The sequence below is a fragment of the Ursus americanus genome, chromosome 12, assembly GCF_024610735.1.
Source record: "Ursus americanus isolate L20-20 chromosome 12, mUrsAme1.1.p, whole genome shotgun sequence".
NCBI lineage: Eukaryota > Metazoa > Chordata > Mammalia > Carnivora > Ursidae > Ursus > Ursus americanus.
Window position 1 is genome coordinate 4,235,552 of NC_142138.1, and position 18,949 is coordinate 4,254,500.

Here is an 18,949-nt window from a genome sequence, read left to right on the forward strand (position 1 = left end):
TTCCCCTAAGTCTTCTCCTCAACTTAAACAGACCCATTTCCCTAGCTGTTTCCTTATGTGAAGTGATTTCCAAGCCCCTTGCTGATTATCTCCCCAGAGCACTGTAGCTTAGCATACTGTTCAGCATAGTGTTCCTTATCCTGACACACCCTCCACCATCTGACATCTTGTCCCTCCTCCCTCCGTGTTGTTCTAACCGTAAAGAACTGTGTGTAGGGGCGCCGGGGTGGCTCAGTCATTGAGCTTCTGCCTTCGGCTCAGGTCATGATCCCAGGGTCCTGGGATCAAGGGCCACATCAGGCTCCCTGCTCAGTGGACAGCCTGCTTCTCCCTCTGCCTGCCGCTCCCCCTGCTTGTGCTTTCTCTCTGTCAAATAAATAAATAGAATCTTAAAAACAAACAAAAAAACTGTGTAATCCCTGGGTGTACCATAATGTTACAGATCTCCCACATCCTATTCACACATTCCTTTTTTTTTTTTTTTTTTTTTTACAGATTCTTATTTGCCTAACACTTGCTTCTCTCTCAAAACTGGGTTCAAGTGTCACCATTTTGGGACACCTTTCCTGACAACCCCCCCATTCCTAATCTGATTTTCAGTGCTCCTTCCTCTTCCGCAGGAGGTCCCTTCCTCCCTTCCACCATACCCTGTGCTCTGTGCTTATTTGTATTACAGATAGTACCTATCACATCATTTCATAATTATTGATTATTTCTTTTTCCTGCCTGCCCCCACCTTCCCCGCCATGGACCATGATCTTAGCAAGTCAAAGATATGATGGTAGCAAGTACCCCATAGCATATAAGAGCAAACGGATTGAGAACCACTGCATCGGACTGTCCATTCCTTGAGGGCAGGGCCACATCTTTACCTCTTCACCTCCAGAATCCAGCACTTGGCCTGAAAGCAGTTGACGCTCAGTGAATGTGGAATAGATGCATGAATGCCGCACGCAGAAGGGAATTGCTCTCAGGTGGCTAGCCACACGTTTAGTGATCTTATTTTTTAGTGTCATGAAGATGCAAAGGGGACCAAGATGGAGCCAGAAAGCTGATGGAATGCTGCCATCACCCCACTCACCTATGTCTGTCATACATGTGCAAGTTCCTTATTCATGTCAACAGCAGAGAAAGTGTTGAACAAGTAGGTATTTGCTGAGTTAATGTCACAGTTTCCCCACTTTCAAGAACTGAGGTTACTGCTGTTCTCTGCCACAGGCTGACAAGATTAAATATAAAATAAAATAAAAAACAGCCTTCCCACATACTTAATATTACTTTCTGAGTTCCCTGGGGGGGAGGGGTGTAGGGCAGAGAGCATTATGAGTCCGCTCCACTGAAAACTAAGCCAACCAGAGCCACTCTGGTATGGATGGTGGCCCAGAACTGCTGACAGTAGTGGAACTAATCTGGGCCTGGGAACTGCACTGTGACTTCTGTCCTCCTCCTTTCCAAGGGGGGGAAAAAAGGACAGGCATTGTTTAGAGTGTTAGAATTGGGGCCCTAATACCTCAGGTGGGAAACGCCAGTGTGGAGACTTTCACTGGAGGATATTTTTGATCAGTAAGTGTTAACACACTGGATTTTCTACTTCAGTCTCAAGAGGGTTTCCAGAGAGGCCTAGCCTGGGAGTTCCAGAGCTCTAATTAGCTACTAATTGGTCATTTAAGTTATAATAGCTTGTCTGTCCAATGTTCAGATCCTAAAGTATTTTACCAAATGAAGAAACTATTTTGCTTCCTAGAATCTTACTGGAAGCCCAGGCTTATATGATGCTTAGTGTTTATCAACTACCTAGTATCGGGGGCGCCTGAGCGGCTCAGTCCATTGGGCATCTGCCTTCAGCTCAGGTCATGGTCCCAGGGCCCTGGGATTGAGCCTCTTCTCCCTGCTTGTACTCTTAAAAAGAACAAAACAAAAAACCCTACTATTGTATTACTAGGGACCCTGAAATCTCATGATCCTCTTGCCCCTCAGAAATGGACTCAACAGGACACAACCAAGGCCTGTGTTCTGGCTATAGCTGGTCTATGACTGAAAGGGCAGCCTTGTAGTAAAGGCTTATCTGCTGGATTCCCTAGAAAAAGGTAAACAGATTTCCAAAGCGTAGCACTAACAGAGCTCAGAGAAGTCACCTCCTTACCCTAATGAAGTAGGAAGGGCACCAGTAAGTACCCAGGGCTTTAATCTTCACCCACACTCTGGCCAGAGAAGGAAATCTGGGTTCCAGTGCGGGGATCTGGCTCTTGGGCTGTCGTGGCTGCGGGAGAGCTGGAGAAATCCCCACCCCCAAACTAGGCTCAGGGCCAGCCTCCTCCCTCATTGTGCACAACCTTGATCCAGGGGCAAGAACTGACACCCTGGCTTTTTGAAGCCCAAGGACTTTGATCTTTGTTTTGGTTTGGTGGGGTTTTTTTTTAATAAGATTTTATTTATTTATTTGGCAGAGAGAGCACGCGCAAGTGCACAAGCAGGGGGAGCTGCAGGCAGAGGGAAAGGGAGAAGCAGGCTCCCCGCTGAACAGAGAGCCCATGGTGAGGTTCAGTCCCAGGACTCTGGGATCCTGACCTAAGCTGAAGGCAGACACTTCACGGACTGAGCCACCCAGGTGCCTTGGACTTTGATCTTTGGAGCTCAATGAGCTGAATACAACTAGTGCCAAACCTGCTTTTGGTAACCTTTTTTGGTTTCTTCCCCCCATTTAACATATCATAGACATTTTCCCACTACAACACTTACAGATCTACTTTCTCCCATGACTACATCATTTTTATTGTATGAACGTACAATAACTTATTTTGCCAACTCCCTTCTTAGAACATTTGGGTAATTTTTCTCTCCTTTGAAGAACACAGTAAAGGGCACCTGGGTGGCTCAGTCAGTTAAGCATCTGCCTTCCCCTCAGGTCTTGATCCCAGAGTCATGTGATCGAGTCCTGCATCTGGCTCGCTGTCCGCGGGCAGCCAGCTTCTCCCTCTCCCTCTGCTGCTCCCCCTGCTTGTGTGTACTCTCTCTCTTTGTCAAATACCTAAATAAAATCTTAAAATAAATAAATAAAATCTTTAAAAGAAAACAAACACAGTAAATATCCTTGTCACTCTATTATTTCCCTTGAGTAAATTCCTTAAAATTGCTGTGTCAGAAGCAACGCACATTTAAAATTTTACTATATGTTACCAAATTACCCTATAGAAAGATTATACTATTTTGCATTCCCATCAACAGTATATGAATAGATCCCCTTTTTCCTACTGTCCCCAACACTGGGGCTTTATCTTTTTAATTTTATCAATCTAATGGGAAGAGTGATTTGTATTTCTTTCATTGTTGGTGTATTTGAATAACCTTTTTATAGCCATTTTTCTTTTTTCTATTGAGAACTACTACCTGTTAAGAACTTTGCCTATTTTTTCAAAAAATTTGTCTTCTTCTTGTTGATTTTATAGCAGTTCTTTACGAAGTAATATTTGAATCCTCTGACCATTAAATATTGCAAACTCTTTTCCTATTTTGTCATTTGTCTTCTAATCTTGCTTATGTTGGTTTTGCTGCACAACTCTCACTTTTATCTAGTGAAAACTGATGTAGGAAAGATGTTAGGGTTTGAAGCCGACAGCCAAAAAAGAATTCTTGAGATGTCTTTGGTGCAAAAAGTGGTTTTATTAAAGCCCAGGGACAGGATCCATGGGCAGAAAGAGCTGCACTGGGGTCATGAGGAGTGGCCCATTATATGCTTTCAAGTTGGGAGAGGATTAAGGATAGTGTAAGTCTCTAAGGAATTTGGAAGCAAGGTTTCCAGGACCTGAGGGGGCTAGCTATTGTTGGGGAAAGGGTCATTTACTACCGTCTAGTAAAACCTTAGTCATGAGACCCTTCAGATGTATATCAGTGGGTCATATGCTTGAGGAATGATTGCCAATACGTATCTTGGGGGATAGAGATAAAAGAAGTCTCCAAAGGAATTTTTAAAATTAAAGTAGACTTACAGAATCCTGGAGGGTTGGGCTAAGGTTGCCTTTTGCCCTTAGCAAAGTATTTACATCGAGGCAGTTGAGTCCTCAGAGGAATGTCACTCTGCCTGTTTCAAGGACTTGTCAATGGACTGTAAGTAGTAGGAAATTAAATAATTTTTCTTCTGCCTTTGTTTCCCACATCAAAAACGGTCAATATTTTCCTTTATACTTTCTAACTTTGATTGTAAAATTAAGAAAGGCTTTTTCTACCCCCAAGATTATAAAAAGATTCTTTTAGGATTTTATTTGCTTGTTGTTTAATATTCAAACCTTAAACCTTCTGAAATTTACCACTGTGTCTAGTATGAGGTAGGAGTTCACGTTTTTTTTTTTTTTTTAAGATTTTATTTATTATTTGTCAGCGAGCTCGTGAGAGAGCACAAGCAGGGGGGACAGCAGGCAGAGAGAGAAGGCTCCTCACTTAGCAAGGAGCCTGACATGGGACTCAATCCCAGGATCACGACCTGAGCCAAAGGCAGATGCTTAACCCACTGAGCCACCCAGCGTCCCTGTGTCCTCTTCTTATCAAACCATGTATAGTTCCTGAAATGTAACATCCTACTTCATTTCTCCACAACTTGGCACATGTTAGTTTCTCTGCCTACACTGCCCTTGCCTAGCTCCCTTTATTTCCCTGACCAGCAACTGTTTATCCTTTCAGAAAATTCCTGACACATGGTAGGTGATAATGGAAATGTTGGGGTTCAGAGCCAACGGCCAAGAAAGAAATCTTGAGACATTTTTGGTGCAAAAAAGTGTTTTTATTATAGCACAGGGCAGACCCATGGGCAGAAAGAGCTATCCTGGGATTGTGAGGAGCAACTGATTATATACTCCCCAGTTGGTATAGGTAAAGACAAAGGAAGTTTCCAAAATGATTTTCATATGCTAAAGAAGACTCACAGGATCCTGGAGGCTGAGCTCTCAAGCTAAGGTTGTTTTTCTCTCTAGCAAAGTATTAACATTAAGACAGTTGGGAGTTCCTGGAGGAATGTCAAACTCTGCCTGCCTCAAGCATTTGTCAATGGGGTGCAGGTTAAAAGGAAATTTAATTTTATCTACATTTCCTTCTGCCTTTGTTCCCCACATCAGTAGGTATTGTTAAATATTTGTCGACTGAATGAATAAATCAATCACTTCTACCCACTTTTAGCACCGAGGGCCTCTGTGGGTGACATGCGCAATGGAAGGTTGTAAAATTGGGAAGTGAAGTTGACAGGGGAAATCCGCACAGCCATTTGATTTAGGGTGTCAGCTTCCTGCTGTGGTTCTGCGCCCTAGTCTCGCCAGACCTGCCCACATCGCTCCCCTCCCTTTCCAGCCCCAGACCAATGATTACAATCGGCGGCAGCCTTCTTCCCACCACTTCACTGCAGCGTTAATCTTTGTGACTGTGATTCCTGCCCTGATACAACCATAGCTTCTACACCAACAGTTGGTAATCTCCATAAAGGTGTGTATGCACACGTGGGTGAGTGTGTGTGAGAGAAGATAGAGCACAACCTTTCTGCAGAGTCCTCCTCCATTCAGGAGTCTTGCTGTCTCTCTCAGGTCTGGGGAGCAGTTTCAGCAGCTTTACTGGGTGGGGAGGGGATGGTTCTCTTACTTCAGCCTCCCTTGCAGCGGTCTACTCTGGATACACATAATAATCACTACCATTTGCTATATTCCTATTATGCACTAGCAGGCACTTTGCATCCATTGCTTCATTTAATCCAAAAACATATCAGCAAGGTAGACATTGAAATCTCTATTTCACAGATGAGGAAATTTGCCCAAGGTCACACAGCGACTAAGGGGTACAGCAAGGATTTAAACACCGTTGTATCTAAACAATAACTGTCCTAGAGGATTCACAAAAAACCCAGTTGGACAACCTCAAGGCTAGAGGTTCTGGGCTGTGAGGTTTTCAGCCCCCAGCCTGACATTCTAGGGACTCTACAGCTACTATCCAGTTTCTTGAGTGGTACACACTTCGGCACGCGCTCCTTATTCATTGATGCAACGACCTTTGTGGAGCTCAGTGAAACGTACACTCTCTTGGAATTAGCCAAAAATTTTAATCCCATCTCCACCACTATGTTACCTTAAGCAAGTCACTAAACCTCCCAGACACTGGATTTATTTCACTCTGAGAATAATATCAATGTGCTGGATTACTCGAAGGATTAAATGAGATATTGGAGATCAGAAGGCATCAATTACTTTTAAAATATTAGTCTGTTCTCCTAGCTAACACATGAGAGTCCACGCTCTCTTGTCTACTCAAAGATATTGCTCCTGCAATTATTTTCTCTTTCTCCTGAATTGTTAATTTTCCTCACTCTGCTGGATCAGCACATAACCTAATGTAATAGCGTATCTCCCAATTCAGGGGAAAAATCCCACCATTAACTTCATTACTCTTCTAACTACTGTCCCATTTTGCTACAGCAAAGTTCCTGAAAGTGTTGCCTATATGATGTAGTTTTTGAACTTTGGTGAGGTCCAGAGACGATGGCCCGGAAACAATTCTTGAGATGTCTTTGGCGTAAAGAGGTGATTTTATTAAAGGACAGGGACAGGACCCCTGGGCAGGAAAAGGTGGTGCACCTGGGTTGTGAGGGGTGACTCATTATATACTTAGGGAGTTAGGGGAGGTAAGGAAAAAGGGAGGTGTCCAAAAGAACTTTGATATGCTAAAGAAGATTCTCAGGACCCTGCAGGCCTTGCTATTGTCAAGCTAAGTTTTTTTTTCCCCCTCTAGCAAAGCATTAACCTTAAGACAGTTGGGAGTTTCCTGGAGGAACTGTATACTCTCGGCCTGCCTCAAGTATTTGTCATGGGCTGCAGGTTATAAGGAAATTTAATTTTATCTACGTTTCTTTCTACCTTTGTTTCCCACATCACTATGGATGGGAGGGTGATGTTAGCGCTCCAGGAAACTGAGTCTATGGGTCTATCAACAACCTAACTTCCAGAGACTTGTAAGAATGCTTTTTTCTTGTAAATCATTAAGACTTGTGTAAACTGATGGAGACTCCTGTCTTGCAGGACTGAGATCTCTGTCAGTCAACCATTTATTTTTTTCCTTCCCTTAGTTTTAGGGCAGGAGTGCCTGAGGAATGTCACACATATCCCACCTGGGGGAGGGTAGTTTTGGGGTATCAGCTTGTGCTTTGCCCTCAGATTGCTTTCTGCTCCCTCATCATATAGGCACTTTGTCCACTTCCTCACCTCCAATTCTTTTAAGCCTTTTTTTTTTTTCACTTTTTATTTAAGTAATCTCTACACCCAGCCTGGGGCTCAAACTCACGACCCTGAAATCAGAGTTGTATGCTCCTCTGACTGAGCCAGCCAGGTGCCCCCTCCAATTCTTTTCTTAATTCACTCTATGCTTAGTCTATGCTACTTCACTGAAGCCTCTGTGCCAAGATCACCAATGGCTGCCATTATGCCAAATCCAATAGTCAAGCCTCAGTCTTCATCTTACATGACCTCTCAGCGGCCTTTGTCCTGGTTAATCATTCTCTCCTCGAAAAGATTTATTTGACTTCTGGGATTTTGCAGTCTACTGATTTTTCTTTCATTTTATTGGCTGGTTCCTTTTCTGGGTTCTTTTCCTGACTTCTAAATGTTACAGGGCCCTCCACATCAGAATCCTTGGTCCTCATGTCTCTTGTCTCACTCACTGCCTAAGCTCATCCAATTTCAGGACCTTAGACATCATTTATACAGCCCTGACCTCACCACTGGGTTCCAGACTGATGCATTCAAAAAGCCTGCTTGGCTCCCCTCTTTTATGTCTTACAGGCATTTCAGATTCAACTTGTCCAAAAAGCATTATTTTCTCCCTCTCACTCATGTACTGCATTCCCAGTTCTGCGCATTTAGTAAAGGACACCAACATTTGCCAGGTTGCTCGTGTCAAAACCCCAGGGATCATTCTTTATTCCTTTCCTTCATATTCTTTAATTAAAAAAAAATGTATCCTCAATCTAACCACTTCTTATCACCTTATGAGAGGGAGAGGAAGAAACAGAATGATCAAGCAGACTCCCTGCTGAGCACAGAGCCTCAATTGCCTGGGGCTCAGTCTCACAACCCTGAGATCCTGATCCGAGCCAGCTGCTCAACTGACTGAGCCACCCAGATGCCCCCAGGACAGCAAATTTCTGCTAAAACTCCAACAAACTGTAATCTGTGAGAACAGAACCTAGGGAACCAACTTAATTAGCATCATTCTAATGACAATGACTAAAGGAATTGAAAAGCTAGAAATTGCTATGGAAGAGAGGGAGTAACTGGCAAGGGCACCTCTGAGGGGGGAACAGGAACTTGGGAGTCCATGTGGCTTTCCTTCAGTCAGAGTGAATATACACCATATATTCTATATATATCAGATTGACCATCAAACTGATTCCCGAGTTCTTGGCAATATTTTGCTTCCTATATTCCTTAATGCCAAGAAGACAGTCTTCTCTGGAGGGCAGGCAGGAACACAGCAATCCTTGAAATGCAGTCTTTCCAAGGTGAATGAATATACTGATTTTCTAATTTATGTATCAGTCCTTTTTGAATATATATTCCCAGTAAGCTCCCCTGAGTTAGGATTCTCTAACTGAGTTGCGTTGAGGCCAAGGCCCTGGGCTACAAAGACCAAGCAAGATGTTGCCCTGGCATTTAGCCTACATCCTTGGCTGCTGTGTGAGGCCCACTAAGGAAGCGCTAAGAGGAGACCACAGGTGAGGTGGTAGTGACCTAGACAAGGGCGGAAGCAACTGCCTCTCCCCTGCTCATACACTGCACTCTCCCTCTCTCTCTCTAATTAATTAATTAATTTAAAAAAAAGGTTTGCTATCCTGACAGACTCAGAGGAGTGCTTCCTCCCTTTGACTTCCAGGGTGACAGGATCATCTGACCGCATAACCAGTTTTTCACCATCTAGGAGGTACTTCACTTTTCTAGTAATGAAGTACCTAATTCATACTCTTAACCACAAAGGCCTTGGCCTGGTGCTGACGCTAATCTCTTTTCTCTTTCTTTCTTTTCTTTTTTTAAGATCTTATTTGTTTATTTGAAATAGAGTGAGAGAGAGAGCAGGAGCTGGGTGGCAGAGAGAGAAGCAGACCCCCTGCTGAACAGGGAGCCCGATGCGGGGCTCTATCCCAGGACCCTGGGATGGAGCCCGATGCGGGGCTCTATCCCAGGACCCTGGGATGGAGCCCGATGCGGGGCTCTATCCCAGGACCCTGGGATGGAGCCCGATGCGGGGCTCTATCCCAGGACCCTGGGATGGAGCCCGATGCGGGGCTCTATCCCAGGACCCTGGGATCACAACCTGAGCCAAAGGCAGCCGCTCAACCAACTGAGCCACCCAGGTGCCCTTGATGCCTAATTTCTAACCATTACTCCATCTTTGTCTTATATCTTACCCAATTAATCCCGATGAACTCCTTTAATTACGCCTTTTTACTGCTTAGAACACGTTTACTGTCTCTACAAAGTTCAAGCCTTTTGGCTAAGTGTTCTATGTGAATCTACTCTGCAGCTAAAGTGGCCCACTTGCTAAGTGTGCCTTAGTTCTTCTTGCCAACGTGCTTTTGCTAATTGATGTTTTGGGAATGCTCCTTTCCTCCATTTCTACCTATCAAAATGATACAATTTCATGGGAAAATGCCATCTCTAATGTAATAGCTTTCAATATTTTCTAGTTAATGTCCTAACTTTCCAAATACCATCAGTCCTACTATCACATACATTTTTTTTTTTTCACATTTTATTTGACAGAGAGAGAGCACAAGCACGGGGAGCAGCAGGTGGAGGGAGAGGGACAAGGAGACTCCTGCTGAGCAGGGAGCAGGACACAGGGCTCAGTCCCAAGACTCAGGGATCATGACCTGAGCTGAAGGCAGGCGCTGAACAGCTGAGCCACCCAGCACCCCTACATACATTTTTTTTTAAATCTATTTTTCCCTTATTCATAGACATCACTGAGAACTGAATTTCTATGATTAAATTACAAACTAATGAATAGAATATTTTAAAAAGTAGAATAATTATTTTAGTAGTTTAGACTACAGTAACAGTTAAAAACAGGCACACACACACACAAAAACCCGGAAACACAAAAGAAATAATTTATCATATGCTGAAAGATAACAGCGGTTGTCTTTAGGTAATGGGCCAATTCTTTCATATTTCAAAATTTGCAATAGTTGCAAAAATGAACATGTATCACTCTTTTTTTTTTTTTTTTTAATTTGAGAGAGAAAGAGTGGTGCACATGCAAGTGGGGGGTTGGGGGGAGGAAGAAAGAGGGAGAAGCAGACTCCCTACTGAGCAGGGAGCAAGACACATCCCAGGACCCTGAGATCTTGAGCCAAAGGCACACTTAACTGACTGAGCTACCCAGGTGTCCCAAACGTATCAGTCTTATAAAGGAAACATGCATACATACATACATACATGTGTGTATATTATTTTTTTTAAGAAAATAAAAAACTAGATAAGTGTCTTATTTGGGCTCTCTCTAAAGTCAGACCTTGAGATAAGCACTGGGCACAGGTCATTCATTTGAGAGATGATTTCAAGAACCAGAAAGAAGGGAGGGGGAAATGAGATAGAAAAGGGGGTAAAAAACAATATATTAACCAGTTAATACTATGGGCAGCTGGGACCAATCTGCCTAGGGAAGCCTCTGAAAACCACACCTCAGAATTATCCTAGTGGAGACTGTGTTGGCTGGAGCATTTACCTAAAGATCCTTGTCTCTCTACTTTTTGAGGGTTTCCCCTGGAGACTTTAACTCCCTCATACTTCCAGGTTGCAGCTACACATAGTCAAGCAGGCCTCTGTGGTGTGGAGAAAGCCCCAGGGCAGCAAAGCAGAGAAATACTATAGTGCATGGTTGATACTGTGGGTTACTCAACTCCACAGCTACGTCAGGTCTGGCAGGTTGGTGCATCACACGAATCTCCAAGACAGAATAATTGTTGGGAAATTCTGTGCCCAACCTAGTTCATTTCTATTTCTAGCAGATGGTACCCATACAAATGCCCAGGGGTGTACACCTCCCATAGGTGTTACTCATGAGAACCACTGACCTACCAAGGCCTGACTCTAAGTCACATCTTCCCTATTACTTCCCATACTACTCCCTTGAGTGTTTGGACCTTATGTGAATACAATTTTCAGACATTTATTCATTGAGCCTTTAATATGAGCCAACCATCATTGTTGGCACCAGGTTACAAAGATCAACAACCCACTAGGGGAGGCAAACTGGTGTCCTGGAAAAAGCATGGGTTTTGGAGTCAGAGATGCCAGCTGTGGTTCCATTTACTGTGTGACCCTCCATAAGTCATTTAGCCTCTTTCTTCAACTGCAAAAGGGTCCTTATTCCTAAGGTTGCTGTGAAGATTAAATGAGATAATCTCTATGAAATACTCAGTACAGTGTCTGATGCATATAGTAAGAGCCCAAAAAACACTAGCTATTGTTCTGTTATTAAAAATAGTAGCTAAGGCTTGTTTCCTAAACCAGTCTCTGGCATTGAAGAGGGTTCCCAGTCCTATGGATAAAAAGAGTACACAGTCATAGTCCACACTGAAATCAGTGAAATATGGTACAGTGGAATCATATGCAGGTGCAATGGCATGCTGGGGAAAGGAGGGGATTGGAGCTTGGATCTGGAAGGATGAAGAAGCAGACTCCATAGTACAGCCCATGGGTCCTGGCCCTCAGTAGGCTCTTGAATTGGACCACAGGATCCAAGGGACTGAGAAAGACAATAATGCCTCTGTGCACAAGCCTATGGCCATTCCCAGTCGCTACCCACGCAGGGATTCTCACTGTTTTTTTGGGGAAAATTAGGTCTTATAAATTTGGTATTATCCCTTTGCTACAGAAAAGTTAACATCCTGCATTGAGGGCTAGTTACTGAGCTGTTCAGGGTTTAGAAATGATTCGGCCCTTTAGAGACATTCATGGACTGGAAAGAGTTCAGGCTTTCCTTAAATGTGTTGCTGCCCTCTACTACAATGTTTCTAGAAACTCAGCTCCTGAAGGCAAGATCTTGTTCAAGGTATTCTCAGCACACTAGCAGAATATCTATTACACAGTAGGGCTTCAGTACTAGCTGAATGAAGGACACTGTACCGGTTGGAAAGACACTCAGCCATTAACTCCTGGAGGTGAGTCTGGATTTACAGTCTTCCTCTGCTTCCTGGGGTTCTTACTGACACTGATAAGAAGTCTGGAGAGGGTGTGAGAGTCTCTGCTAAGAGCCAGGTGAGAGAGTATGGATAAGCATGTCCCCTCACTGTCTTGCCTCAAGTTCCTTTTTATCTAGGTCAGGTACATAGGCCTACTCCCTCTGTCTCCAGACTGTGAGCTTCCAGGGTGGCCCCTTTATTGCCCAGATTTGCTTATAGGAATCTGTTATGGGAACCTGAACTTTGTTCTTAGTTTCTGCGTTCTTAGTCTATGGTTCTTAGTTTCTGCTGGGACAGCCCAATCTAGGGGAAACAGGAAGTGCCCGTAAGTAAAATACCAGGATAGCCTCAAGACAGACTCAGACACTTGGGAAGAGGGTGTGTTTCCTCATCCCTCTGACCTGACCACATTCCTCTCACAGTCTAGAAACTTCTGCCAGATGCTGAAATGCTCAGTGAGGCAGGGTTGAGAACTTGTCCCTCCCACCTAGTGGTCCAGAGAGGGGCATGCTCTCCTTCTTCCTAAGAGGCCCTTTTCACTTTCCAGCTCTTCATCAGTTTCAGCCTCTCCCCCTTGCATCCCATAAGGCTGCTTCTGTGTAAGCACTTCTCAGTCTGCATTCTACCTGTTCCTACATTAGCCCCTCTGGACTGTAAACCTTGAAGTCAGAAGACAAGTCTGGACCATCTGATTTTTTTGGTCCATTTTTTTTTTGCCCAGCAAAAGGACCAGGTGCTATTCTGAATGTTTGTGTTCACCCAAAATTCGTATGTTGAAATCCTGATGCCCAATGTGATGGTATTAGTACATGGCACCTTTGGGACATACTTAAAGTCATGAGGTTAGAACCATCATGGATTGGGGCGCCTGGGTGGCACAGCGGTTAAGTGTCTGCCTTCGGCTCAGGGCGTGATCCTGGCGTTATGGGATCGAGCCCCACATCGGGCTCCTCCGCTATGAGCCTGCTTCTTCCTTTCCCACTCCCCCTGCTTGTGTTCCCTCTCTCTCTGGCTGTCTCTATCTCTTAAATAAATAAAAATAAAATCTTAAAAAAAAAAAAAGAACCATCATGGATTATATTAGTGCCTTATTAAAGAGGCTCCTGGGGCTCCTGGGTGGCTTAGTTGGTTAAGCATCTGCCTTTGGCTTGGGTCATGATCCCAGGGTCCTGGGATCAAGCCCCACATCAGGCTCCCTACTCAGCAGGGAGCCTGCTTCTGTCTCTCCCCCAGCTTGGGCTCTCTCTCTCTCTCTCTCACTCTCTTTCAAATAAATAAATAAATAAAAATCTTAAAAAAAAAAAAAAAAAAGAAGACCTGAGGTCAAGAGTTGGGCACTCTACCAACTGAGCCACCCAGGCATCCCTCTTTCTTATCTCCAGTCTCTTTCACTGGACCCTTAGCACATGTTCATGTTCATATTTCCCACATAGAGGAAAACTCCCTCTCCATCTGCTTTTCTTTCAAGACACTAACCTATCACTTTCCTTCTCCTTATATTCTTGAGAAATCTGTTCTCTAATCCTCCACATCTCATGTCTTGTTCATTCCTAAATCCAGACCGTCTGGCTCAGGATTAACCATTCCACTGACTCAGCTCTCCACAAGGTCACCAATGACCTTCATGTCAACCAAATCCAAAAGTTTCTGCTGTGGAGATAAGAAAGCAAGAATGTAGAGAGTAGGACAAATAATGAATGATAAATAATACGGTAATTTTTCTTATTTTTCTTCTTCTTCTTCTTTTTTTAAGTAGGCTCGCACTCATGACCTTGAGACCAAGACCTGGACCAAAATCAAGAGTTGGACGCTTAACCAACTGAGCCACCCAGGGCCCCACTGTTTTTGTACTTTATATAAATAAATGGAATTATATGTTCTTTCATGTCTGCTTTATTTCACTCAACATTGAGTTTGAGAAATTTATTTATGCTCTTGATCATGGAAGTAGTTAATTCCTTTTCACTGCTACATCATGTTCCATTCCCAGAATTCCTTTTTAGCTCTTTTTTGAAACTAACTTCTTCATGCTTTTGTATTCTTATCTTGTGACTTGGTTTGGGTTTATAGGAGGCTACAGGCAGTTTCTGATAATCTTGGGGAAGGTCATTTGAGAGAGGTCCCAGAAATTAGTTCTGTGGAGAAGGTGGTAGCTGACATGTAGATGAGAAGTGCCACAACCATTTTGCAATCATGAGGAGGTCAACCTCAGGATGAAGATGAGAGACTGGAAAGCAGAGAGAAAAAATGGAAAAGGGATCCTGGTGTCATTTCTGAGCTTCTGAATCAGACCAAGCCTAATCCTGCCTATGTGAGTCCATAAATTTCCTTCATTGTTGAAGACAGCTTAAATTAGGTTTTCTGTTAAGGGCAACATAGAGTCTTAACTTATCTATGGGTAATTATAGGAGACTTTGGGAAAACAGAAGAGGAACATTTAGTTCTAAGCTAGTCCATCTAAGCTAGTCAGAAGGTTCTCAGAAGAGATGTTTTGGGAGTAGGGGATAGTTGAAGGAAAGAGTGTTCTAGGTAGGGGAACGGCATACACAAAGACCCAAAGGTGGGAGAAAATATGGTGCATTTAGGAAGCCATCTACCATCCACTAATGTACTCAAGCCAGAAACCTAAGAGTCATTCTGACTTTTCCTTTATTTTTACTTCCCACATCTAATGGATCAACAAATACTGCCAGTTCAGCTCCTTAATATTTCTAAAATGTGTCCTCTCCATGACTGAGCGTGAGCTGCTGTCCTAGGACAGACCCTCATCACCTCTCACCTACCACCAAATGTCCCTGTTCCAGTTTTGCACTTGTACTAGTCACTCCCTTCACTACTACTAGAATGACCTTTCTTTTTTTTTTTTTTTTAACATTTTATTTATTTATTCGACAGATAGAGACAGCCAGTGAGAGAGGGAACACAAGCAGGGGGAGTGGGAGAGGAAGAAGCAGGCTCCTAGCGGAGGAGCCTGATGTGGGGCTCGATCCCAGAATGCTGGGATCACGCCCTGAGCCAAAGGCAGACGCTTAATGACTGAGCCACCCAGGCGCCCCTAGAATGACCTTTTTTTTTTTTTTTTTAAAGATTTATTTATTTATTTATTCATTCGACAGAGATAGAGACAGCCAGCGAGAGAGGGAACACAAGCAGGGGGAGTGGGAGAGGAAGAAGCAGGCTCATAGCGGAGGAGCCTGACGTGGGGCTCGATCCCAGAACGCCGGGATCACACCCTGAGCCGAAGGCAGACGCTCAACCGCTGTGCCACCCAGGCGCCCCTAGAATGACCTTTCTTAAATCCACATTTGATCATGGCATAATCCTGTTTAGAATGTGTCCCTGTTTTCCTCAGGATAAACTCTAAGCTTTTTAGCTTAGCGCACATGGCCTTACTTACCTCTTAGACCTCATCTCTTTTACCTTCCCCATAGGGATTCTAATCTAGAATTATACCAAACCATCTGCCATTCTCTTAACCTTTCTTTTCTTTTTCTTTCTTTCTTTCTTTCTTTCTTTCTTTCTTTCTTTCTTTCTTTCTTTCTTTCTTTCTCTCCCTCTCTCTCTCTCTCTCTCTCTCTCCCTCCCTCCCTCCCTTCCTTTCAAGATTTTATTCATTCACTTGACAGGTGGGGGGGGGGAGAGCGAGCACAAGCAGGGGGAGTGGCAGGCAGGGGAGAAGCAGGCTCCCTGCTAAGCAAGGAGCCCAACACGGGACTGGACCCCAGAACCCTGGGACCATGACCCGAGCCTAAGGCAGACGCCCGACCGACTGAGCCACCCAGGTGCCCCCAACAACCTCCTTTTCTTACCTCTGAACCCTTTTTCATGTTGTTGCCTCTGCAGAAATGCCTGGCTCTATCTTCTTCTGAAAAATTACTGCATGTCTCCATCAGGATACTTTCAGCTGCAAATATCAGAAAACCTTGATTCAAATCCTTAAGCAAAAAGGAAATTTTATTATCTTATATAAATAAGTCCAGGGATAGGGCAAATTCCAGACATAGTGTGACAATGAAGTCTCAGTGTCTCTACTTCCCTGACATTCTCTTGGCTTTGTCCTCCTCTTTGCACTGGTTTTATCCTCATTCTGGAGCTAAAATGGCTGTAGCAGTTCCATGGTCAAATCTGGATTTGATCATCAACATAAATATAAACACACCATATTTATATCTAACTTGAATCACTCCTATTGTATTTTACACAATACCTGAATCTGAGATGTGAAAAAACATTCATATTTTATTCACATTCATTTAGTCCTACTTTTACTCTTTCTCTTTCCATTACCTCTTTTTTAAATTTATTTTTTGTTTTTTTAAAGGTTTTGTTTATTGGGGCCCCTGGATGGCTCAGTCAGTTAAGCGTCTGCCTCCAGCTCAGGTCATGATCCCAGGGTCCTGGGATCGAGTCTCACATCTGGCCCCTTGCCCAGTGGGGAGCCTGCTTCTCCCTCTCCCACTCCCCCTGCTTGTGATCTCTCTCTCTGTCAAATAAATAAAATCTTTTGGGGCGCCTGGGTGGCGCAGTCATTAAGCGTCTGCCTTCGACTCAGGGCATGATCCCAGCGTTCTGGGATCGAGCCCCACATCAGGCTCCTCCGCTAGGAGCCTGCTTCTTCCTCTCCCACTCCCCCTGCTTGTGTTCCCTCTCTCGCTGGCTGTCTCTCTCTGTCAAATACATAAATAAAATCTTTAAAAAATATCTTTTAAATATTTTTTAAAGTTTATTATTTATTTGAGAGACAGACAGAGATAGTGAGAGAAAGCATGAGCACGAGCACAGGGAGCCCAAGGTGGGGCTCAATCCCAGGACGCTGGGATCATGACCTGAGCGGAAGGCAGAGCTTAACTGACTGAGCCACCCAGGCGCCCCTCATTACTTTTTTTTAGAGTTCCCTGTGATTTACTTCCTCTTCCTCTTCTTCCTGCAGCATCTGATACTATTTTTACTCATGTATGTCTGTTAGGCTTCTTTGGTTGTAAGCAACAAAAACTGACTCTGACCAAAGGGGGGAAAAAAACCTATTTGGGAAGGCTATAGGAGAACTTTCAAGACCAAAGGGAAGGTCTGGCAAGGAATTGGCAGGATCCAGGTGGCTTGAGGAGGTCCTATTAGCAGAGATTGCTTCACAGCCCTGGAAGGGTGCTAGTGAAATGCATTTCATGATGAAAAGCATGAAATTCAGCTGATTTTATCTTTTGATGACTCTATTAATAATTCAAACTCAAGGAAGGAATATTCAATTGACATTATCTTGGGTCATTCACATACATGTTGGCTAGGGGAGGGCAGGTAACTGAATTAATGACTGCTGAATTGGATCCAATGAGGAGGAAGAAACTCTCCAAAAGAGGGAGGAATGGACAACCAAAACAATGCATCCCTACTATCCCTCCTACCTAACTACTCGTTTCCCTTGGATTCTGGGACAACTCATTCCTGTGGTCTCCTCCTACCTCTCAAGCTGTTCCCTGCCTCCTTGTTTTTACATTGGTGCAAGACACACTAGAAGTTGACTGAGAGGCTTGTCTTTTGTAAAATGGGAGGGTGGTTGTGAAAGGGGTGGTATGTTCTGGAGCTGATCTGTTTTACAATCTGACGATTACTGCTTTGAAAACTCTTGGTGGGATAGCTTTGTACCTTGCATGAAACATTCCCTGGGGGGTGCCTGGGTGGCGCAGTCGTTAAGCCTTGGGCTCAGGGAGTGATCCCAGCATTCTGGGATCGAACCCCACATCAGGCTCCTCTGCTAAGAGCCTGCTTCTCCCTCTCCCCCTCCCCCTGCTTGTGTTCCCTCTCTCACTGGCTGTCTCTATCTGTCGAATAAATAAATAAAATGTTAAAAAAAAAAAAAAAGAAAGAAAGAAACATTCCCTGGCACCAAAACTAGGAGCAAAAGCCCCAACACTGGGGAAGGAGAAGGACTCAGCAGTTCATCAGTTGGCAAGGTCACCACCTGATTGTTGCACTTCAGACTTTTAAGAAGTCAGACTCAGCAGAAAAAAATACAGAGTCAGACCCTGCAGAAAGGTGGGAGGGATGGGATTATGCCAAGTGTCTCTTGATGGCAGGTTTTTGACAGGCTAAGTTTGAGGGACATAAAATTCTGATCACATAAGCTGGAAGCTGAGTGTCTTTATGAGGACTGATGGCGTTAAACGTTGGACATTTGGTCTATCAGGACACCACCTGTATTGAGGAAACGGTGGGGAGTAACCCAGGGACAAAAGAGGGGGAAGAGTAGAGGGGCAGGGGAGACGAAGATGTGGGGATAGAAAGGCAGAGCTACACAGAGGTGAAAACAAGTAAAATATAAGACACCTCTTAGTTCAAATGGCAAGGGGTATTTCAAACATAAAATCTGTAGCTTAATAGCTGTGTGACTTTGGGCAAGCTACTTTACCGGGCTGAGTCTGTCCAAGCTGTAAAATGGAACGTGAATACCGCCCTCACGGGAGGTTTCCAGTGTGCTGGTAATGTCTGTATCTTCACCTGGATAATAGTTACATTGGAAAAAAACAAACAAACATAGAGCTGTACTTTTAAGATTTGTTAATTTTTTTCTACGTATGTTACACTATGCTTTAATTAAAAGGCTTACAAAAAGTTAAAAGCATTCCCTTCACAGGGTTCTTGTGAAGATTCAATAAAAACATGTTTATAAAGTCTAGCACAGTACCCGGCACATTAATGGGCGGCCAGAGTCCACAGTCCAGATACAGGGACTACGAACTTTCTCTC

General features: G+C 43.9%; 1 protein-coding gene across 3 annotated transcripts in view; it reads right to left on the reverse strand.

The window, feature by feature from the left end:
• LOC148109129 (uncharacterized) overlaps window positions 1-18,949 on the reverse strand; it is a 28,039-nt gene that overhangs the window by 8,500 nt on the left and 590 nt on the right. The window contains exons 2-4 of one of the 3 annotated variants that reach the window (XM_087865847.1): window positions 18,612-18,700; window positions 16,018-16,112; window positions 9,305-11,405 (exon numbers count right to left, since the gene is read on the reverse strand). In XM_087865847.1, the coding sequence (XP_087721973.1) occupies window positions 16,098-16,112; window positions 18,612-18,700 (104 nt within the window). In that variant the 3' untranslated portion in view covers window positions 9,305-11,405; window positions 16,018-16,097. Of the gene's footprint in view, window positions 1-9,304; window positions 11,406-13,499; window positions 14,436-16,017; window positions 16,113-18,611; window positions 18,701-18,949 lie in introns of those variants that run through there. The other 2 variants (XM_087865848.1, XM_087865849.1) reach the window with 2 other exon arrangements.